Source organism: Propithecus coquereli, unplaced genomic scaffold, assembly GCF_000956105.1.
Source record: "Propithecus coquereli isolate 6110/MARCELLA unplaced genomic scaffold, Pcoq_1.0 Scaffold563, whole genome shotgun sequence".
Classification (NCBI taxonomy): Eukaryota; Metazoa; Chordata; class Mammalia; order Primates; family Indriidae; genus Propithecus; species Propithecus coquereli.
Window position 1 is genome coordinate 971,492 of NW_012151541.1, and position 22,589 is coordinate 994,080.

At 54.4% G+C, this 22,589-nt stretch overlaps 1 protein-coding gene across 1 annotated transcript; it reads left to right on the plus strand.

Moving 5' to 3' along the window:
* Nucleotides 1–5,211: 5,211 nt before the first annotated feature.
* Nucleotides 5,212–22,051, plus strand: NUAK2 (NUAK family, SNF1-like kinase, 2). Its single transcript, XM_012657842.1, has 7 exons — nucleotides 5,212–5,610; nucleotides 14,182–14,302; nucleotides 16,817–16,968; nucleotides 17,333–17,398; nucleotides 19,243–19,362; nucleotides 19,892–20,024; nucleotides 20,681–22,051. Exons 1-7 carry the CDS (start codon nucleotides 5,368–5,370, stop codon nucleotides 21,745–21,747), a joined length of 1,902 nt encoding a protein of 633 aa, XP_012513296.1. The 5' UTR covers nucleotides 5,212–5,367; the 3' UTR covers nucleotides 21,748–22,051.
* Nucleotides 22,052–22,589: the final 538 nt, after the last annotated feature.

Consider the following 22,589-nt stretch of genomic DNA (forward strand, 5'->3'; position numbering starts at 1 on the left):
CAGGACCCAGCAAAGCCTCAAGCAAACTAACAGGAAACCATCAATCTGACAACTTCACATCACGTTCTGTCCCACAGCAAGCCCAGGAGGTAGTCATGCGGTACACTTCAGATGAATAAACTATGACGTAGAGCCCCTCAGTCCACCTGAGGCTGTGGGCAAATCAGGAATCTTCTCTAAACCAAAGCATGATGACTAAGAGTGCTGTTTCTGCAGCCGGATCGCCTGCGGTCCAATCTGGCTCCACCACTTGCCAGCTTTGTGACCCCGTGTAGGTTACTGAATCTCTCTGTGTCTCAGTTTCCTCATCTGTGCAATGGGGACAATCATATGCTAGTACCTGTTTCATAGAGCTGTAGGGAGGATTGAATTTATTAATACAGATAATCTAAGGAATAGTGGCTGGTGCAAAGTGTGTTAGCTGCATAAAAGAGTAATTCCTCTACATAGAGTGGCAGAGAGATGAGATATAACGACAGTGGCAGAGCAGAGCCCCAACCCAGGTTGCCAGACTCCTCAGCCCAAATCGTCATGCCAGCCTGGGGGTGAGAGAGGGAATCGGTTACCAGGTGGGCAAAAGAAGGTGAGTGACTGAGATTTTTATCGATAATTTGTCCCTGCTTAGCTATTGCAGAGATATTACAGCAGATTTGAAACAAAATTCAGAGTTGGTTTATCCAAATCCCTTTTCATAGATAAGGAACCACCCCCAAAAGAGAAAGTCCATGGCCATGGCCACGGTGTGGGTTGGTGGCACAAGTGGAGCTGGAACCCAGGACTCCTGTCTCTCTTTGTGTGCTCTCTCTACTGCTCCAGCAGGAGACAGGGCACGCTCTCTGGCTTGGGGACAAGAGCTAGCTTCTCCTTCAGCCACATCCCCTCCCAGGCCTAGCCTGTGAATAACATTAAATTTCCCGTTGTAATTGAGAGCTGGAGGACTATTATCAGTGTTTGCAGCACAAAACTAGGATCACACCTGTAATCCTAGAACTTCAGGAGGCCGAGGCAGGAGGATTGCTTGAGGCCAGGAGTTCGAGACCAGCCTGAGCAAGAGCAAGACCCTGTCTCTACCAAAAATAGAAAAAATTAGCTGGGTGTGGTGGTGTACACCTGTAGTCCCAGCTACTCGGGAGGCTGAGCCCAGGGCATTGCTTAAGCCCAGGAGTTTTAGGTTGCAGTGAGCTATGATGATGGCACTGCATTCCAGCCCAGAGACAGAGCAAGACTCTGTCTCAAAAAAAAAAAAAATTTAGATCGTTAGAAGATCACTAGTTCCATGTTGAATTTCCAGCACCCATTCAGGCGCCACAAGGCAATGCAATAGTCGGGGGAGCAAGGCGTGATGTTGCGCTGACAGGTTTGCCTCCCAGTGCTGCTACTTCCCAGCTGGGCGGTCTTGGATGTGACACTATATCTAAGGAGCTTAGAACCAGGGCTGACTCCATAAACGTTAGATATTATTATACCTATTATAATAGTTCAGTCCATATTTGTTGAATGAATGAATGAATGAATAAATGAATGGCTCATTGGAGGAACACATCGCCTGCCTTGTGGTCACAGCTTTGGGCATCCCATAAAACTTGCTAGGCTTAGTTTGGTCAGAAGAGGGCAGCTTTGAGCCAGGCATCCCAATTCGCCAACAACTAATAGGATTTACATCCGTCTTTGGATTTACATCTTCCAGGCTTGGAGGGCCAGTTCTAACACGCAGGTTCCTATCCAGGTAGTTCCACTAGCCCCTGAGAGGGGAAGGTCAACACCTTCAAGGCCATATTGTCCCCCATGGGGGCGGGAGCGGTGACTGCAGACTGTAACTCATTCTCAGAGCCCTGGGGAAAGGGAATAAGATGGCTGAGGTGTCAGACTGGGAGGGAGTAGTGAGTTGAGCCCCTTTCCCAGAGAAAAGAAGAGATGCTCAGGCATCTATACTAAGATGATTCCGAGGGAGAAGATGCTCTAGGGCCCAGAAGGCCCCCTGTAGCTCATGAGTTACAGAGCATGCTCGCTCCCCTCTCCTCTCCCCAGCCCTACCACACATGTAGTATCTCCTTCCCTCACCCCCACCCCCTACCCCATCCCCAAGGCCTCTCCTCACAGCTTATCCAAATCCCACCCACCCTTCAAAGCTCAACTGTGAGGGCCCCCCTCAAGCCCCTGGGCCAGAATAAAACCCATCCTTTCAGGCCCCACAGGCATTTTATACCTCTCTTGGGGGCCTTACCACTTTTCAACTTGGATTATGTGGTAAGTCGCATATTTATTTCCCTCGCTAAACTGAAAACTCCCTGAGAGTAGAGAGCTAATTCTCAGTCACTCCTCAACACTCATCTTAGATGTATCCGAGATCTGCCTTACCTGCTCCCACCCCCACCCCACCTGCAAAGCACGGCCCTGGTGCCCCCACCTGTGCTCCTGCCTGCTCCCAGCAGGACACAACAGTTTGCTAGTCTGGACCCACCCAACACCCCACAGACACACACAGAGGTTGTGAAGTGTGTAAAGACAGGAACTGAGGTTTGCTCCCGATTGTTTTCCCAGTGCGGCATATGGTAGACCCAACGAATGGTTTCTCCCAAGAGCCCTTCAGACATGGATCAGCAAAGGGACATGGGGCTGCGGGAGAGGGGGCAGGCTTCCCCCTCCCAGGACTAGATAGTGGGGCAGGCAGGATAGAAAATGGCTTAGCTCAGCCCGGACATCCAAGCACATCCACACACCCAAGCACATGACTGAGGAATTCCCTGAGACCCGCTGGCGGCAGAGTCCCTGACCCGCACAGATTCCCTGCGAGGCACCCTTGCTCTCCCACCAACCAGGTCTGTCTTCAAGGAATTTGAGAGTTGAGTTTCAGCAGGTCAGACCATTTCTGAGTCACGTGCTGTTGCGGCTCTATGCCTGTTTGTCTGTCTCCCGTGCCTGCCTGCTGTTGTCACCTAAATGGGGATTGAGATTATAGTCAAAGAAAGCCGAAGTGGGGGTGAGAAAGGCCCAAGAGATTGCAGGTGATGTCACCCATTGCATGGCCAGTTAGCTGGTAACGGCAGGAGATCTGTCACATGTAGTGCTTTCACTTTAGTCTTTGGATTCCATTCCTTTCATCCACAGGCATCTACTGAGCACCTTTTATGTGCTAGCAGCACACTGGATGTTGGGGATACCTGGAAAAATTCATGGGAATCTAGATTAAGCCAGAAAGAGAATCTTAGGCTCATCTGTATGATTTTTATGAAGAAATGTTGATTTGGCTGGCTAATAGCCACTTGTTCTCCAGGTCTCAGCTTGAAAAGCCCTGTCTTCAGGAAGCTGCCCCTGACCGGCCTCCTCCCATCTGGGCTAGAGCCTCTCTCCTGTTGTACATCCCAAGGGCATTTTGTTCTTCCTCCATCATGGACCCTTCTGCCTCTGTACAGGATTTGCTTGTTTCTCACTAGACTGAGAATACTCCAAAGGCAGAGATCTTGTCACCGTTACGTCCCCTGGGCCAGCACCTAGTGGGCACCAGTATTTGTAGAGTGAACGAAGTAATCAATAGAAAGCCACAGAACTGGTTAGTGTCAGAGTCAGGACCAGAATTCAGGTCTCCGAACACTCAGCCCTGTGCTTGCTCTTATGTTACCCAGGCTTCCTTTTGAGAGTCCTAATCCCTCTGGATGGGCCCCCAGGAATGGATGCAGATCTCAGATGGGAACGGAAACAGCAGGTCAGGGGAACTGTCTCCTGGGTCTCATCCTATTTTCACAGATAACCCAGAGCAAAAGCAGAGGCTGGTAGAGGAAAGAATGCCAGACCAGCTTCTCCCTCCTGTGGCCCTCCAGATTTGGGGGAGGGGAGTGGGTTTCCTGTCCAAGGTGGATCTTCTCCAGCCACAAAGGAGGGGAAGGGCTGCGTGGAGAGATGGAGACATCCATGACTCACTCTAGAAAAGATCAAAGGATCTGTGGAAGTGGAAGTAGGAAAGTGGATAGACACTAAATACAAAATCCACCTAGGGGTCTAGTCCTTCTTGATCCTCAGCATGCCCTGAACACACAGCTGGAGGTACCATCCTCCTGGGGGCATGAAGGGGAGGCTGTCTCCCCAGCATAGCTGGAATCCAGTCAGGGCCATGAGTCTGCTTGCAGGAGGGCTCCCCTCAGGGAAGGAGATCAAGGTCTGATGTCCTCTACTCTCCTCCTCACAGATCAGGGTCTGAATCCCAGTTCTGCCACCTTCTCACTAGTTGTGTGGCCTTGGGCAGAATAATACTCATTTCACAGGATTGGGTTATCAAGGCAGCTAAAAGAGGAAATGCGCCTTTCTTCCCATTTAGAGCAAAGAGGAAAAACTATGGACATTCTCATTTCACTCTAAATGCGCCTGAGAACAGAGATTCTGGCCCCAGCGCTCCAGGCCTCAAAAACCAAGCCACACTTCATGACCAGTCCTCCTGGCTCTGAAATCAGGGACAAGAACACTTTGGGTGGGGCATCTATTTACAAATTTAGGGATACAAGTTAAATAGTAGGATTGTAATGTATTTTTTAATGAACACATGTTTCCTTTTTGGCTCTCTCCAGCTCCTGCCAACACTTCATTAATTCCACCACATCTGACGGGTCCACTCAACCCCAGAAGCCCTCTTTCATGAAGAGGTGAGACCTTTCCAGGACCACTAGATTCCAGGATCCAATTAAGGTTGATCTAACTGAAAACGAGCGAACTCAGAACCCTAGAACAGTTCTCCACCAGCGCTCTCCTTTGGCTGGATTCTACCCCTGTCCTATCCTATCCCGTTTTCTCTTTTATGGACTTCAAGAAGTGGCCAAGTAACTTTATAGATCTGGGCTTGGGAGAAGCAAATTACTGAGGATGGAGAAATACTTTGGTGATCTCTAGCGCCCTCAGATTGCCCCTTGCCAACTGAAAACACAGCACAACAGAAAAACAGGGACTCTAACCAGGACCAAGAGCCACTCAGAGGCTAGAACAGTTTCGAGGGCCCTCAAAGTAAGGTTCCGGACTTCCAGCTGCCTCCGCCGCCGGAATCCCCTATTCCCCAGTCCTGGCCTCGGGGGCTCAAGGGGGCGGGCTCTATTGACACCTTTCCCAGCCACGCCCAGAGGAGGAGGCGGGGCCGGGAGCCTGGCGAGCCAATGCAGGTGGCCGTGGTCACGCGCCGCCGGCGAGCCGGCCAATGGGCGCTGGAGGGGGCGTGGCCAGGGCCTCAGGCACAGAGCGCTTATAACAACTTGGAATGCTGCGCTTTCCGAGCGCTGCGGTGCGGCCGTGGGGTCCCGGCCGGATGCCGGACGAGAGCCGGGGGCTCTAACTCTCCCCGCGTGGCCGCTTGACTCCGCTGTCGCCTTCGTTCCCGGCCTGCTCGCCATGGAGTCATCGGCTTTTCCTCCGCGCCCCGGCCCCGCTGCCTCGACCGCCGCCCTGGCCGCGGAGCTCGCCCGGCCCCTGGCCGACCGGCTCATCAAGTCCCCCAAGCCCCTGATGAAGAAGCAGGCGGTGAAGCGGCACCACCACAAGCACAACCTGCGGCACCGCTACGAGTTCCTGGAGACCCTGGGCAAAGGCACCTACGGGAAGGTGAAGAAGGCACGGGAGAGCTCGGGGCGCCTGGTGAGTGCGGCTCTGCCGGCGCGGGCTTGGCGGCTGGGGGGAGTGAAGGAGGGTGGGCCGGGAGCGCGTGCGTGGCTCGGGGGAGTTGCCAGCCGGCGGTCTTACCACGCCGAGGGTGCCTGTGTGTGTGGAGGGGTGTCCTTTGCAGATGTGTCTGTCCACGGTTGGAGGGACAGTGGTGGTAGACCTGAGGACCCCAGCAGCACCAGGCCGCCAAGTAAGTGAGGCGGATAGCTGGCTCGGGCGCACGGAAGACAATGTTGTCCTGTCTTGGGATGGGAAGGCTCCCTAGAGAACATGGGACTTAAGCTGAATTTTGCTTGGAACAGACTGTTCAATAGAGTGGAAATAGAAGGCACCTGACCTTAGTAGGAATTTGACAACTATGTGTGCGGTGGAATGAATGGATGCCCTGTGGAGTTCCTCGACTCTAAGAGTCTGGCATCCCAGCGTACTGCGGAGATCTGCACAGGCTGGGCTTGACATTTAGGTCCTTTACGGCGCTAAGATTTAGTTGCAGTTTCATCATGATGAGGTTTTGATTCTGGAAAGTATGAAACCAGGCACTGATACCAAGTCTACTGTGCCCCAAGATACCTTTGGGGCCTTTTCAGGAACTTGCCCTTTTAATTCGGTGTGTGTGTAGCAGTCACAGTAATCTGTGTGAACTTGGGCAATTTCCTCATCTCTGTACTCTGTTTCCCTTTCTGCAAAAATGGAGAAAACACAGCCTTCCTCACAAGCTGCTGTGAGGACTGAATCAGATACAAATGTGAACTGAAATTGTTCCTGACACATAGAACTTGCAGTGAGAACTACTATTTATATCTAGAAAGGCCAGCCCAGAAAGGATGGCAGATTTGCCAAAAGTTAGTTAACACTGGTTCACTGTGGTTCTACAACTTGAGTTTAATGTACACAGGAATCACCTGGGGTGTTTGTTTAAAATACTTCTCTGGTTCCACACCCAGTGGAATTTATTCTGAAGGCATAGGATGGGGCCAAATAATCTATATTTTAACAAGCCTTTTAGAGCAGGTGGTTTAGGGATTATGTTTTTGCTGAATCCATTTGGGTGCTGGTTGTAAGGTGTGTGTGTGTGTGTGTGTGTGTGTGTGTGTGTGTGTCTGTCTGTCTGTCTGTCTATGGATTGCCCTATTGGCTATGGCAGTGGTTGCCTCCCCAGGTTGTGTTTGCTTTTGAAGCCAATAGCTGGTTTGAAATACAAGAAGTCATTTCATTGGTGAAGGAGAGTGGATGTTGGAGAAAGGGGTGGATTATGGCCCCATCAATAGGACCGAGTATGTTTTTCCTGCTCACGCCTGGCACAGTCCCCAGTTGCCCGCTGCCAGGTTACAGCTATTGGGCAATCATGTACTTCCTGGCTTTCCTTTTCTTTCTCTTTTTATAAAGTGTGAGGACCCAGTGAGGCCCCAGGCTTGAGACTGCTGGGCTCAGGCTTTGTCAGTGGCTCAGCTGGAAAATAGCTGCTCGTGGCTTGTGCCTTGTGCCACCTGGGGGGGAAAGACTGGGTCGTGAGGACTGGGGTGGTCCAGAAACTGAGAGTGAAGTTCAGAGATCCCATCAGGTTCTTGACCTGGGTCGCTGCATGTGTGTGTGTGTGTGTGTGTGCGTGTGTGTGACTGAGAGAGAGAGAGAGAGAGAGAGAGAGAGGATGTGAGTGTGAGAGAGAAAGAGAAAGAGAGAGATCTCATTTGATTCCAGAGTGAGATAAACCAGCTTTCAGTTTTCAAGCCTCAGCGTCTCTAGGCAGGAATTCCAGCTTTTATTACATCAGAACAGAGGGAATTCTGAAGATACTCCCTGGCCACAAGCCTCTTGCTGTAAGTAGGGAGCCAAGATCAGTAGGCATGGGGCCTGCTCTGAGCCTCCCTGATCTAGACCACCCAGTACTGCTGCTGAGAACTTGCTCAGGGTCTCCCTCCTTCTTGGAGAGCAGTTGCGTGCCGTGCTAATGGTTTCTCAGTGCTGGAGCATTGCCCTCCTGCGCACACTGCCCCCAACCCTGCCCCTCAACCATTCTCCCTGAACCAAGGGAGACCTGGTGCCATGTGGGGGCTGCCCAAGACCTCCCCTGACATGAATTGAGATTGTTGGTGGGGGCTAGATTGAGAGGAAAACCTGCTGGGTGACTTCCATCCCAATTTTCCCTCTACCTTTCTAGCATACTTCCCCCTCCCAACCTGCTAGATGGGATTGTCAGGGGATGGGCAGAGGGAAGGGCGGGTGGGCGGGACTAACGGCTGCTCCAAGAGGGCATCAAAGGAAAAACAAATATTTGCTCTGGATCTTGGTATCCAAATGACATTTCCTCCTGTGATTCTCCCAGCTCCCCTGACCACCCCTCCCCCTGAAGAGAAAAACACATGCTGAGTGAGGTCCCTGGAACGGTGGAGTGCACCAGAGCCCTTGGGATGATCCTCGTGGAAGTCTCACTTCCAAGGAGCGCCGTGAGGGAAATGAGGGGAGTCCAAGAGGGTGGTGCTCTGCGGCAGGGGTGCTCCGTCTCTTTTCTATGTTGGATTGCCGTGTGGGATTTCAGAAGGTTTGAAAATGACTGATTGCTTCACTGACAGATGGGGAAACTGAGGCCCAGAGAGGGGAGGTGCCTTATCCTGTGGCTGGTTAGTAGCATGCCTGTACCCTGCCTGCAAAACATAGGCCCCTGACTTGACCACCCAGGCTCTGAGTGACCAAGTACTGAGTCTTGGACTGGGAGTTGGCCTCGAGATGAGCCCCGGCTTGCCCCAGTGTGCCGTGTCATTCCGACAGCTGGCTCTCGCTGGCTGCCGTTCCCAGCGCTCCGGGCAGTGCTGAGGGTGGGAGAGTCACTGGGAACCAACCCGCGCCCCCGCATACCCTGATTATGTTAAGGAATCCTGGGTGGGTGTCCTACATTATATTCCTGGTTTTTAAACCTTACTGGGGAGACTGCCTAGCTCAGAGTCAAGACTGCAAGGCTTCAAGTCATGGCGTTGTTGCTTACCAGCTGAGCAACTTCTTTGTTCCTCAGTTTCCTTATCTGTAAAATGGGGATTATAATCATTCCTACCTTGTGGGGTCCTCCTAGGATTAAATAAAATAGTCTATGTACAGTGCTTAGCACAGTACCTGACATACACAGTTATTATCCCAGCAAGGCTGGCTTTGACCAAGCCCTATCTTCCCTCTCCTGGGGACCCCTCACCCCCATCCTGGGTCTACCCTGTTCTGAGAAAGAGCGTGGATTGTGCCCAGCTTCCCTAAGCCACACCACTTTGATCTCTGCTTTGTTAAAAGTCCCAGCCTCTCCTTCAGCCCCAGTTCCAGAGGACTCCCGCCTGGTCAGCTGCCAAAGGCCCGCTCGGCGGGACACTGCCCTCCTAGCTCCTTCTGCACCTGCCTGTTCAGCAGCAGGGAGGGAGGCTGCAGGCGACTCTTGTCCTTGGGCTCTGGCCAAACCACACAAGAGGGCTGGGCAGGGAAGCTCCTTGCCCAGCAACCTGGCAAAGGGGGCCGGAGGGTGACAGGGAGGGGGCGGTACAGTATGGGGCTTAGGGGAGGTGGCTTAGGCTCCCCTGAGAGCCCATTCCTAATCTCCGCCTTGTCCTCTGGCAGGTTGGTGGGATGGTGAGCCACCCCCAGGCCCATCCTCACTCTGCCAGCCCAACCTCTCCTCCGTTATCTAAATGGGTCATCCTCCAGCTCCTTGCCCTGCCTCCCAGACAGCAGCTGCTCCACAAAAGGCCAGAGGAGTCAAGGAGCTTGGCTCTGGCTCCAGGTGATAGCTATGACCAGAGATGCCCAGCTTGCACCCCCTGTCCCTGCACCTGGAACCAGCATCTCTGGGCCTTTCTTTTCTAAGACCTCTCTACCATTCTTAGTTCCTGGGAGGGAGGCAGGGTTTACCCATCAAGCCCCAGCACCTACCTCTCCAGGGTGTAGGCAGAGGAGCAGGGGCATGTTTATATGTCCACAAGTAGGATGGGGGTGGCTGGTGGTACTGCACAGCCTGGCCTGGGGCAAGATGTGAGGCATGCCCTTTGTCTTCTGAGATGGAAGCTTCTCCAGGCAGCACCCCTCCATCTTAGATGCTGATTCTGTCTTGATGTGTTGGGGGACCTTGGAAAAGTCAGTGCACCTGTCTGGACTCCAGTGTTTCCCATTTGCAAAACAGGATGTGGAATTAGCCCCGCCTCCTTTCCAATGTTCATGGCTATAGGGGCAAGAACATCGCTGGGATGGTATCAGTAAGAATTATGCTCGGGCATGTTAACATGGTCATAGTAAGGGGCCTCTGAACAAGCCCCTTGTAACAATCCTTGGCAGGTACCTTCCTGGCAGAGTAGCAGGTGACCCATTTCTGAAGAAGCTCAGCACAGAATAGAGTTTGGAAGGGAGTTTAGAGATCCTGATGCTCAAATTCATGAGTGACTCCTTCCCTGCTGGCCTTTGCTCCAACCTTTCCTTCTGCCTGGAATGCCCCACTGCCCCCAGCCCACCTCCCGTGGCCTTGCAAACCTCACTCACCCTTCAAGGTCTGAACCAGTTCTCTCCTGGGGTGGTTTTCCCTGCTTCTGCAGGCAAAGAAAGCTCTGTCCGGTGTTCCTGGAGCCCCTCTGCAGGGAGGGGCCTCAGCTGCCACATTTATTACACCAGACTGGAGTTGATTTAATTGCTAGTCCTCCCACTGGACTGAAGGCCTTGGCACAGGGAGTATCTAATTTTTGTCTGCATCCCTAACACATAGCATAGCACGCATAGGCATTTAGCAGATGTTTGAAGAGTAAATGTCCTTTCGTTTTTCATATGAGAACATTAGAACTAGCCAGACCAGTTAACCAGATCATTTAAGTGACTTGTCTTGAGTCGGGTAGCTCGATAGGGGCAATAAGGATTAGATACCTGGGCTCTCAATGCCCACTCCACTAATCAGGTGTTCACGTTCACCTTATCATCACTGGGCCTGGTTTTCCGCCCCCCCTGCATAGGGTGGCCATATAATGTATTGTCTACACTTGGATAGTTTGGACAGTAAAGGGGGCAATATTAATAATTATACCAGGACTGTCTCTGGGCATGTGGCCCTCCTTCCTCTGGATCGTCCATTCAGCAATTGTTACACTCTTCCTTGGCTTTATTCAGCTTATTTTTATTCTAGAAAATAGTTGCCCAACTATCTTGCAGATGAGAACAAAGGTCCTTAAAAATTAGTCCTCTTGAATGAGGTTGACTCTACCCATGCCTGGGAGGAGAAAATCTTATCTGGGCGCTGGTCCCATCAGTCAAAGATCAGCCCAATGACTTAACCTATAAATAATTTTATTGTGATTTGTGTTCCCCAGTAAACAACTGTTGAATGCTTTCGGTAGCTAGGCTCTGTCTAGGCCTGAGCTGTTGCTAGATCTAATTTACTTTGACAAGCCATCCAGGCGATAACTAGAGGCCTCTCCCCTGGGGCTGGGGTAGGTTGGAGAGCAGGGCCCAGCCCCCCTGGGGGACTGATGGAGGCCTGATGAATAACTTGTTTTTCTCCTGGGAAGTGTCAGCCAAACTATGATGTGCTAGAACCTAACATAGATGACTGGAGGGTCCTTGATAAACCCGCTGAGGCCAGAGCAGGAGCTCGCAGGAGGATGGAGCTGTTCACTGAGAATGAACAATTCTGTTTTAGAATCTTGGGCCTCCAGCGTTGAAAGAGATGGATCTCAGGGTTGGACTTGTGTACCCTCTGCCCATGCGGAGACTCCTTCTAGCATCTCAAAGACCCCCTTTTTTTGGAACCTCATTTCTTTTAGGCCTTGTCATCTGTAGAATTCTGTCCCCTAAGCCCGTGATGATTTATTTCACTATTGTATACGTTCGTGAGTACACAACTGTATATCTAAGATGTGTCTAGGTTTTGTATATGGGGACATCTTAAGTTCTCAAATTTTTTGATTGTTTAGATGTGTGATTTGTGTTTATATGATTGTTTTTACTATCTATTAATACATTTTAATGGACCTTTGTCTCTAAAGAGCTCATAGAACTATATCCATCGTTTGATTTTAGAAACGAAGAATTTTAGAGAGAAAAGAACTAGTCCCTAAAATCTCCCTTCAGGGAGAGAAAAGGGGTACGGAGAGAGAGGTGTGTGGGAATGACACCCCAGGTTGAATCCAGGAGAGAGAGGTGCCTCCTAGTTAGAGGAGGATTCAAGCCCTCTTCACCCTACTCCCCACCTCTGCCCAATTCCAAGCCCAGCGATTTTTTTTGCTTCGCTCACTGGGGAGACGTGGATGGTTTGGAGCAGAAGGCGGGCAGCCCTGGCCCCTGCAGCTGCAGCGTGGGCCTCTCCAGCATCTTGGGGAGTAGGCTCCATGGTGACCATCCCTCCCTCCTGCCATTGTCCTCTGTGCCCTGCTCAGGGAGGGCCCGAGCAAGCACTGGGCCTCCCCTCTTTCACCCATGCAGCTCTGGGGGAGGAGCAGGGCGGAGGGCACGCCATCCCTGGCCCGTTGCTGGGGTGACCGGGCTGGCGGGCATTGTGAGCAGCTCCTCTGACGGGATTAGGGCTGTTCCGCATTCTTGTCGGATGGGGAGCGCAGGCCGGCAGGGCCGCTGTCCCCGTGAGCCCTGCGAGCCGGAAGCCATTGTCTGCCTCCAGAGCCCTTTGAAAGGGCGGATTAGAGGCCCCTCCCCTCAAGCCAGGGTTTCCTTTTTTGTCTCCCTTTGAGGCGTGAGGGGAGGCAACCCTCCTGGGAACTGGACTGAGGGGCTGTTTGCCTCCGTCTGCGTCTTCAGATTTCTCATAACTTGCCTATCTCCCGCGAAGAGGAAGTCTTGTATTTACCATCCGTGCTCTTGGACAGGGCTTGCCAGGAACTGGCTGGCCCTGGGACACCCCACCCTCACCCCACTCCCGCCCAGCCCCTGATGCCAGCCGTGCAGCCTCCGAGGGCCATGGCATTTGTACAGCACATGGCAGGGAATCAGAGCAGGAGAGCCCCAGACATCTTAGTTCAACCTGTTTATTTCACAGAAAAGAAAACTGCAGCTCTGGGAAGGGCTGGAATTCGCCCACAGGGACAGCGACAGAATAGGGGCCCAGAACGGGGGCTGGTCCCTTGGCTCCACAGGCATGTCCCTCACACGCAGGCGCTGCTACCAGTGCTCCTGGGGCATTGTCCAGCAGCTGCTGCTGAGTGGGGCTGAGCAGAGAGAGGCCCAGCCGCCTCAGTCCCCAAGAGGTGGCTTGAGCTGCATCTTGGCAGCTCCTCTGTGTCCTCCTGCCTCACCCCACCCTTCCTGAGTGCACCCCACGCCCCAGCACGGGGGTTACACCTCATATGGTGTTTTTCACCTGTGGAGACTAAGACGGCAGGGGCCTGAGGACTCTGTTTAACTGCCGGGTTGTTTGTCACCAGGGGACAGAGAAGAGATTGGAGTTTGAGTTTTTTCCCCTATAATTTTGGGGGCAATATTTTTAAACATTGTAGTAAAATACATATAATATAAAACTTACCATTTTACATGTACAATAGTGTTAAGCATGATCACATTGCTGTTCACCAGTCTGCGAATTCTTGTTTTGTAAAACTGAAACTATAGGCATTAAGCCACAACTCCCGTCTTCCCCTCCCCCAGCCCCCGGCAACCACCCTTCCACTTTCTGTCTCTAGGAATTTGCCTATTCTAGGTGCTCACACAGGCGGGATCATACGATATTTGTCCTTGTGTGACTGGCTTATTTCACTCGGCATAACGTTTTCAGGGTTCATCTGTGTTCTAGCATGTGTCAGAATTCCCTTCCTTTTTATGGCTGAATAGTGTTCCATTGTGTGGATAGACCATGTTTTGTTTATCCTTTCATCTGTTGAGGAACATCTGGGTTGTTTCCACTTTTCGGCTAGAGATTAGTTGTTTAAGGCAAGTTAGCGTCTGGGGGCAGATAAGGTACCAAACGTGGAGTCAGAGGGCCAGTAGTCTCACCCCAGTTGGTGCCAGCTGGTGACCGTACGCCTGAGCACGTCATTTAACCTCTCGGGGTCCCGGGTTCCTCACCTGTAAACGGGGATGGTGACACTTTCTGTGCCTACCTCCCAGGGCTGTCGTGAGGGTCAGTTCCTTTACCGATGCCGCAAACAGTTCTCTAGTGCAGCCACCTGCCAGACACTGTGCCCAGCATCAAGGATCCGGTGGTGAGCAGAACAGGCCCCATCCCCGTCCTCGTACTGCAGTCTGGCACATTGGCTACATAAAGCATAAAGCGTCTGCCTTACGAATGCAGGCGGTCGCCTTCCCGGTTCAACTATACACTCTGAATCAGGAGGCCATTGGTGCGTACTCCTCCTTCCTGCTGCATGGACTGGACCCAACCCCGGTGAGAACCTTTTCTAGAGAAGGTGCTCTCCAGCCGCTCTGCCACCTGCCCTGGGTGGGGAAGGATGGAGTGGCTTCTCTGGGTGCACTCTGTGGCCTCTGTGGCAGGTGCAGGCAGGCCAGCAGGGCCAGGGTCCCTAGAACGTCCTCAGGGATGCCTCTACCTGTCAGACCCTTCTCCTCACTCTCCCGCATTCTCTGTTCCAGGTGGCCATCAAATCAATCCGGAAAGACAAAATCAAAGACGAGCAAGATCTGATGCACATACGGCGGGAGATCGAGATCATGTCGTCACTCAACCACCCTCACATCATCGCCATCCACGAAGGTACGCGGGGTGGGGGGGAGCGGAGTGTGTGTGCCCACGTGTGTGTTTAGAAGGAGTCAGAACAGACAACACAAAGAAGTGAAAAAGCCACGGGGTTTAGAGTTGGGCAAAAGCTGGATTCGAAACCCAGCCGTGTGACGTTAGGCAACATTTAATTTAGACCCTGGGCCTCAGTTCCTCATTTATAAAGTGGGACAGTCCCACTTACATCACAAGGTGGCTGCAAAGATCAAACTGGATAATGTCACGGAGGGCTCTGCTCGTGCGAGGTACTCAAGGGATTGCAGGCTTTTTTGTCATTGTTCGGTTTTCCCTCCCTGCACGCTCCCTTCCTGACCCAACAGGATCCTTAGCAGTCCTCAGGAGGCCGAGGCACACGTAGACACGCACCTGGCTCAGGTGCATGGGCGCTGTCTTCATATGTCCCAAGAGCCAGACCTCCTAGAGTCCGTCCTGTGCTCTGAATCATTCCCGCCACGGGGCTGGCTCCTACCTCTCCTCGTCTCTCTTGGCCTCCTCTTCTCTGACATCAGTGCTGACTTCGCCACCCTGGCTGCCCCCTCCCCTGTGACCCAGACAACTGAGTGAGCAAGACAGGGTGATGAGGGAAAGAGGGGAGGCACCCTCCCACACACACCTGTCTGCTGAGAGCCTTTACATAATGTCAATGAGATGGGAAGCCAGGGAGAGCAGTAGCAGCAGGAGGGAGGGAAGGGAGACTCTGTCTGAATTTTCCGGGTGGGGAAAAAATGGAGCAGTCTCTGCTCTCGGGTCCTGTTCTTAGGAAGATGAAGGCAGAGCCACTGGCATGGCCCTGTGGCCTGAGCCTGTCCCATGGGAAGCCCAGGCAAGTGGCTGAGAAGACTAATTGTATCTCTGTGTACTTCCCTCGGGGAAGAGTGGGCCGATGACAAAGCATTGGTTAAGCCGGCTGAGCTTGGTGACTGGCAGAGTGTGCGTGTGTGTGTGTGTGTGTGTGTGTGTGTGTGTGTGATTTCTCCCCCACACCCGTCTCCCCAGCTGGGTCTGGGAACTGAGCGCATCTCAGGATGTGGCTTCCCGTGCACCTTCAGCACACACAGAGCATCACAACGTGTCTGTGAGGGCCCCCAGATTCATCCCCATCCTGCCTCAGGCTTCAGTGGGTGTGGGCTGGGGGAGGCTCCAGTCCTGGGAACTGACCTCTGACCTAGCTTCTCCCCAGAATGTGCCCTGGCTGGCTCTTGACCCCCGGTTTCATGGCACAAAGGTTACACAGACCCCTGCAGAGATGTCGGGAACCCCAGGAGTGGTGGAGCCTCAGCCAGGCACCCCGAGGAGGCTGAGCCACCATGGATCAGGGCTGTTTATTCATGTTCCCCTGGAAGAAGGTACAGTCCTCCTGGCCCGTATCCAGGAGTGCCTGGAAGCTGGGACCCCTCTTGGGAGAAGGCTCCTCCCTCTGCTCCTTCTCAGAGGCTAGACAGCAACAGCTCTGGGGCTGGCCAAGCAAGTCACAGGACCCATCTGACACAAAGATGCGATGTCACGGACGTGCATGTGCTGACACACACCCAGCTGAAGGGCCAGTTCAGTGAACCAGCCACTCCTTACCTTTCCAGGGGTCTGGAGCCAGGACAAGGCCCGAGGTGGCAAGAAGGCCCCTCCTACACGTGGAGCTGAGCCAGCTGGGATGGGCTGACAGCCAGGAACCCAGCCAGTCAATTAATTGCCAAATATGTATTGATTGCTTCTGTGTACGAGCCGTATGCATGAGGCCCTGGCCCAGACACGCTGGACGGAAGTCAAAGATGGTGGGGGTGACGAACGGCCCAGCTCTCCCCGGTACTTTATAGCTCAAGATCCACTTTCACAGCTTTTATCCCTCTTCTGCTCTCCCAGGCAGGCATTATTATTGGCAGTATTTTTCAAATTTATTAATGAGGGCACTGATTATAAAGATAACAGTAGATACCATTTATCAAGAGCTTGCTCGTGTGCCAGACACTGTGCCAGCTTGCTCAGCCAGCCCCAAAGCTATTGCTGACTTTTTATCTGTTTCTTACCCAAGCCCTGTGAGGCTGCCATTATTATCCTGCCTTTCAAATGAGGAAACTGAGGCACAGTGGTAAAATAACTTGTCCAAGACCACTCAGCAAACTTGTATTCTTATGATGTATCTAGAAGAGATTTGCCCAAGGTCACAAGGTGAAAAAGAGCTGGTTTCTAAACCAAAGAGACTAACCTTTCAATCTCAGCCAGTGATGTCTCTGCCTTTCTGGAAATTTGCAGGTAGTTTTCAGAATCCTCAAAAGCCCGAACTTCCAAGGAGGGAGAAGGCAAGGCAGTGTCCTTGGCCTTGACTCATTGCTCCCTGAAGGAGCTGGGAGCTTCAAAGGCCCTTCTCCTGCAGCCTGGTTAGCAGACATCTCTGGAGGGAGGTCCTGTCTGGTGTGGGGCCAGGGTGGAGTGAGTGACCCCCAGTGGAGAGCAGACTTTGGGGGAGCCTGACGTTCCCCACCTTGCTCTGCGCAGTGTTCGAGAACAGCAGCAAGATCGTGATCGTCATGGAGTATGCCAGCCGGGGCGACCTGTACGACTACATCAGCGAGCGGCAGCGGCTCGGTGAACGCGACGCCCGGCATTTCTTCCGGCAGATCGTCTCTGCTGTGTACTACTGCCACCAGGTGAGCACCCACCTGCCCCGGCCGTGTTCCGGCGGGGTGGTCCCTGGGACCCTCAGACTGGTTTGGACCAGAGAGATTCCACAACTTGTCCTGGGTCACACAGGAAGACAGAAGCAGAGGCAAGACTGGATTCTGGACTCTCACACAAGGAAACATTGGTGTCTCTGACTTTGAGTCTCTTGGCCGGGGATGGAAGGGCCTGCGATTTCTTGCGTCATATGCCAGTGAAGATGGGCATTCCCAGCCTACCTGTGCTCAGCCCCACCTGGCTCCCTTTGTGTTTGCCTCACTTTCCAGACTAGGCCCCTCATCCCCTTCCCTTCCCTGGTGACCTTCCCCTGACTCTACTCCCTCCTCCTTTTAGAACGGAGTTGTCCACCGGGATCTCAAGCTGGAGAACATTCTCCTAGATGCCAATGGAAATATCAAGGTGAGCCCCACTTCTTGTTTCCAGAAGCTTCCCTGCCCCACCTTAGCTTTTCTGCACCATCCCCAGCCAGGTAGCTCTAAGCTCTTAGTGGGTTCCTAAAGGAGTTGAGCAAAGATCAGACTTAATACGTTAGTACTGGCAGGGACCTCATCCACTTCGATGCTTGCTTGCTTGGAGCACTGAGGCCTCAGGATGAAGGGTGACTTGCACAAGGTCACACAACTAGTGAGTGGCTGAGCCTGGCCTGGAACCAAGGTCTTCTGACTCCCAGACCAGTGTTCTTTTGACATCACAAGGCTGGCAGGAGTTTAGATCTAGGGTCAGCTTTTGCTCACAACCTTGGGGTGGGCCGGGAGTTCTGCCCTCCTGTATGTGTGCACACTCGCGTGCACACTTGCGTGCACACACACGTGCACACACACGTGCGCACTTTAATCTGCTGCAGTTAGGCAGCTGTGTGGCACCTGTCCCCACAGACCAAGCACTTCAGCACCGGCTTCCTGATTGCTGCTGCCAGATTTCCCTTCCCAAGGAGTTAAATTTAGATCGGTGAGGAGAAGCTCATGTTGGTGGAATAAACTCAGATCTCAGAAGGAGGGTGTGGCAAGGGCTGGCTCAGGCAAGGAGGCTGGCCCCTAGCAGGCACCTGGGAGGGTGACTCTGCCCTCTGACCTTCCTCAGAATCTTCCTGAACCTAGTTCTGTCCAGCGGCTCCTGACCACTGTCCCCCGAGGCACCTCAGTACTAAGTTCATTCCCCTTCCCAGCCAATTCCCGGAGCAGGTGGGGCTCCCTTTGATGCTGACCAGGGGGAGGGAAGCCAGAGCCAATAAACCCATAACCAGGACAGGCATGGACCTTCCCATCTGTACCAATCACAGGCCTCACCATGGGCTTCAACCCGTATCTGCTCGATAAGAGGACAATAAAACCATAAAGGAAGGAGCCCGAGTTTCATACACAGCCCCTCCCCAGCCCAGGCACGCATAATCCTCTTACAGGGTGGGGAGCAGCGGGCCATATTCCTCGGCCTCTAACTGTGGATAGCTGGGAAAGGCTGTCTGTGGGGAGCGAGAGAGTGGGATTGGGGCTTCTCAAGCGCTCAGTGCCAGGTGCCGCAAGGAGTCCTGTGAGAAGATCCCTTCTGGGCTGTACCCACAGCCCTGGTGCTTGCTTTGCCCTCCCTATTGCTTCGTAGCTACTGCGGGCTGACCCCAGGTTCCTGCTGCCAGGTGCGGGCCGAGGGATAAGCCCTGTGCTAGGAGGGGCAGCTCCAGTCTTGCACGGTTCACGGGTAGTCCTGAGGGCTGTGCATTGGCATGAGGAGTGGGCTCTCCTCTCCATCTGGCTCCTTTCAGCCAGTAAGTGTCCACTGGGCCCCATCCAGATCTCACGCGGGCTAGCAGCTGCAGCAGAGGTGGGGCAAGGAGGGCAGTGTGGGAGTGCGGAGCCTGGCCCGGGGGCAGCGCTGATGAGCTGGGACTCCTGGGAGCCTTGGGCCACTGTAGGGCTTCATAGGAGGAGGCGATCTCGGGGCAGTGGAAGGCCTCCCGGGGGAGGCGGGTTTGCTGGATGCAGGTGGGAGAGAGGATCTCTGGGATGGGATGCAGCAGGATCCTGGAGCCCCCCACAGGCCTCTGCCTGGGTGCTCCCAACTGGCACACCTGCTCAGGGCTCTCTCTTCCAGGCCTGAGCTATGTGCCCAGGGTGGGGTAGGGGTCATGGGGACCCCTTCCTTCTGTTGGGGCCTGGTGTTCCCCAGGGTCTGGAGAGGGGCGTGCTAGGAGCTACAGAACAACCTTGGCCCTGGCCTGAGCCGTGTCTGCGTTTGCCCCAATCCTGCAGATTGCTGACTTTGGCCTCTCCAACCTGTACCACCAAGGCAAATTCCTGCAGACCTTCTGTGGGAGCCCCCTCTATGCCTCGCCAGAGATCGTCAACGGGAAGCCCTACACGGGCCCAGAGGTGAGTGGCCGCCCTCCGCCACCAGCCTGCCTCAGTCACTTCCCAGGACTTCACATCCTGTGAGCGAGGCGGGCTGGTTTTCTCGTTACTCCCTTTTTCAGAGCACAAAACTCAACCCCCCCGAAAGTAGTGACTTGCCAGTTCTCTAGCCAGGAGTGGCAAAACTGGAACTAGAACCCAGGTCTCCGACTCGCAGTCTAGTTCTTCTCACCCTCACCTTTCCTAGTCCCGTTCCCTTTCCTGGGGCCCGGTCCAGCCTTATGTGGAGGTGGTGTCCGCCACAACCACCCCACCCTGCCCTTGTGCTTGTGGCCGTCCCTCCTGGGGAGGCGACTGACATCTCTCGCTAAGAGCCTCAGCCCCGGTGCAGCGTCCCCCTCATTGCCCCTGGGTACCAGAGGTGGGTGGTCCTCAGATGTGTGGCCTCCGAGTTGTCCAGAAGGTACCTTTCCTTCCCTGGTGTTGAAGGGGAGGCTGGCAGCCCCCTGCAGTGGCTACGGGCAGCTTGCTGATCTCCCCTCTCTCTCAGGTGGACAGCTGGTCCCTGGGTGTCCTCCTGTACATCCTGGTGCATGGCACCATGCCCTTTGACGGGCAGGACCATAAGACGCTGGTGAAACAGATCAGCCACGGGGCCTACCGGGAGCCGCCCAAGCCCTCTGGTGAGTGCGAGGTGGGGGGCTTCCCAGCCAGAGCAGGAAGTAAACAGTGGCACTAGAGTGAAGAGGGCAGCAGTCCATTGTGACCTGCAGGAGATTAGGGAACCCTCCACGGCCATCTCTCCAATGTCTGAGCCCTCTGAGGACGGAGGAGATATCTCTTCCTTCCCTGGTGGGCACGCTGGGTTATACTGTGGAAGTGCTTCCTACAGTCTAACTTAGATCTTTGCTGCAGTCGTCTCATTTCCTGTTGCTTTTGTTCTCACCCTCAGAAACCTTTTTGTCCTTTCCCTGTTATGTAGAAGGCAGGGAAAAGGGTGTGAGAGCCTCAGTTTACCCTGGAGCACAGTCTCTGCCCTCAGAGGGTTGGATTCAGTGGAGAGAGAGAATACACACTGACATACCAACACGGGTTCATGAAGGGGTCACAGTCTTGAGGGGTCGTGGGACAGAGAGGCAGCTGGGGGAGTCAATCCAGGAAGGCTGGATGGGGGAGGTGGCTGGGCTGGGGCATGTAGAGTCCTAGGTCGGAATGGACATATCTGACCCAGGGGTGAGCAGCGTCTTAGCTCAGATCAGGGGCAAGCCGGTGAGAGGGGCCCATGCGGGGGCCCATTCTCGGAGCTGCCAGACTAAAGCCTCTGCCTCTTGTCTTCCAGACGCCTGTGGCCTGATCCGGTGGCTGTTAATGGTGAACCCCACCCGCCGGGCCACCCTGGAGGATGTGGCCAGTCACTGGTGGGTCAACTGGGGCTATGCCACCCGCGTAGGGGAGCAGGAGGCTCTTCGCGAGGGTGGGCACCCTGGCGGCGACTCTGCCCTGGCTTCCATGGCCGACTGGCTCCGGCGTTCCTCCCGGCCGCTCCTGGAGAACGGGGCCAAGGTGTGCAGCTTCTTCAAGCAGCACGCTCCTGGCAGTGGGAGCACCGCCCCCGGCCTGGAGCGCCAGCACTCGCTCAAGAAGTCCCGCAAGGAGAATGACATGGCCCAGTCTCTCCAGGGCAACCCAGCTGAGGACACCTCCCCTCGCCCTGGCAAGAGCAACCTCAAGCTGCCCAAGGGCATTCTCAAGAAGGCGGCGTTGACCTCATCAGAGGGGGCAAAGGAAGACCCCCCAGAGCCCAGCCCAGTCCCCACCAGCCCAGGGCAGGCTGCCCCCCTGCTCCCCAGGAAGGGCATCCTCAAGAAGGCCCGGCAGCGCGAGTCTGGCTACTACTCCTCTCCCGAGCCCAGTGAGTCTGGGGAGCTCTTGGACGCAGGTGACGTGTTTGTGAGTGGGGACCCTGTGGAGCAGAAGCCGCCCCAAGCCTCGGGGCTGCTGCTCCATCGCAAGGGCATTCTCAAACTCAATGGCAAGTTCTCCCGCACGGCCTCGGAGCTCGCGGCCCCCACCACCTTCGGCTCCTTGGATGAACTGGCCGCACCTCGCCCCCCGGCCCGGACCAGCCGTCCCTCAGGGGCTGTGAGTGAGGACAGCATCCTGTCCTCTGAGTCCTTTGACCAGCTGGACTTGCCCGAACGGCTCCCTGAGCCCCCGCTGCGGGGCTGTGTGTCTGTGGACGACCTCATAGGCCTGGACGAGCCCCCCTCAGAGGGCCCCGGAAGCTGCCTGAGGCGCTGGCGGCAGGACCCCCTGGGGGGGGATAGCTGCTTTTCCCTGACAGACTGCCAGGAGGTGACAGAGGCCTACCGACAGGCACTGGGGGTCTACTCAAAGCTCAGCTGAGTGGTGGGGGCATTGCCCGAGCCCGGGCAGGTTCCAAGATGCAGCTGGCTGCACCCCAATGGGCGATGCCTTCTCTCCTGCCGCCCAGGCCCAGCACCCCAGCTCAGAAGGCTGAGGGGGCTCGCAGCGGAGCCCTGGCTGGGCTGGATGTGGGGAGCAGGTACATCAGGGGTTCGGTGTCTTCAGCCCTGTTGAACCAAGCAGATAAGAGAGGGGAAAAGAGTAGAGAAACGGAGTGGAATGGTCAGGCCCGCGGCAGAGCCTGGTTGCCTGTTTCTTGTACGCATGGCGGGGCTGCAGAGACTGGGCAGTGTGCCCCATCGGTGCCTACGCCCTTTATTGCCAGGGATAAGTTTCACACAGGGTGCCTTCCGGAGCAGCCCCTGCCCGACCCATTCCCTGCCAGAGTGGGCTGGACTGTCTTCACACACACATTCCCACCCCCACCCACCGCTACAACTGGACTGTGCCCCCCTAATGCACCTGGGGCATCCTGGGAACGGCCTGGAGGGACCCTTCCTTATTTATCCTAGGCGTAAGAGAACACAGCTTCTGTTTCCTCAAAGGTTCTCTCCCTTTCCCATCCTCCCAGCCTGGCCCAAGCCTCCTGGAGTCGCTGCTATGAATCTAAAAGACTTGAAAAGGCTCAGGCTGCTGTATGAACTTCATCTCAAGGGGCCCAGACTCCTCTGGACCCCACCTGTGACCTCAAAGACTCAGAACTTCTGCCTCTAAGCTGCTCCTGAAGTCTACACTGTGGATGTGTCTTTATCTGGGCCTTCAGGACCCTGGAATGTCCGTATTTATTTTTAACGTTCTCGACGCTGTTTTATAAAAAGTGA

Excerpts from the sequence above, each read along its gene's own strand:
- NUAK2 (XM_012657842.1), top strand. The coding sequence starts at position 5,368 with ATGGAGTCATCGGCTTTTCCTCCGCGCCCCGGCCCCGCTGCCTCGACC. Across the intron at positions 5,611-14,181 it reads GGGAGAGCTCGGGGCGCCTG|GTGGCCATCAAATCAATCCG; the intron begins GTGAGTGCGGCT and ends TCTCTGTTCCAG. Across the intron at positions 17,399-19,242 it reads ATGCCAATGGAAATATCAAG|ATTGCTGACTTTGGCCTCTC; the intron begins GTGAGCCCCACT and ends CCAATCCTGCAG.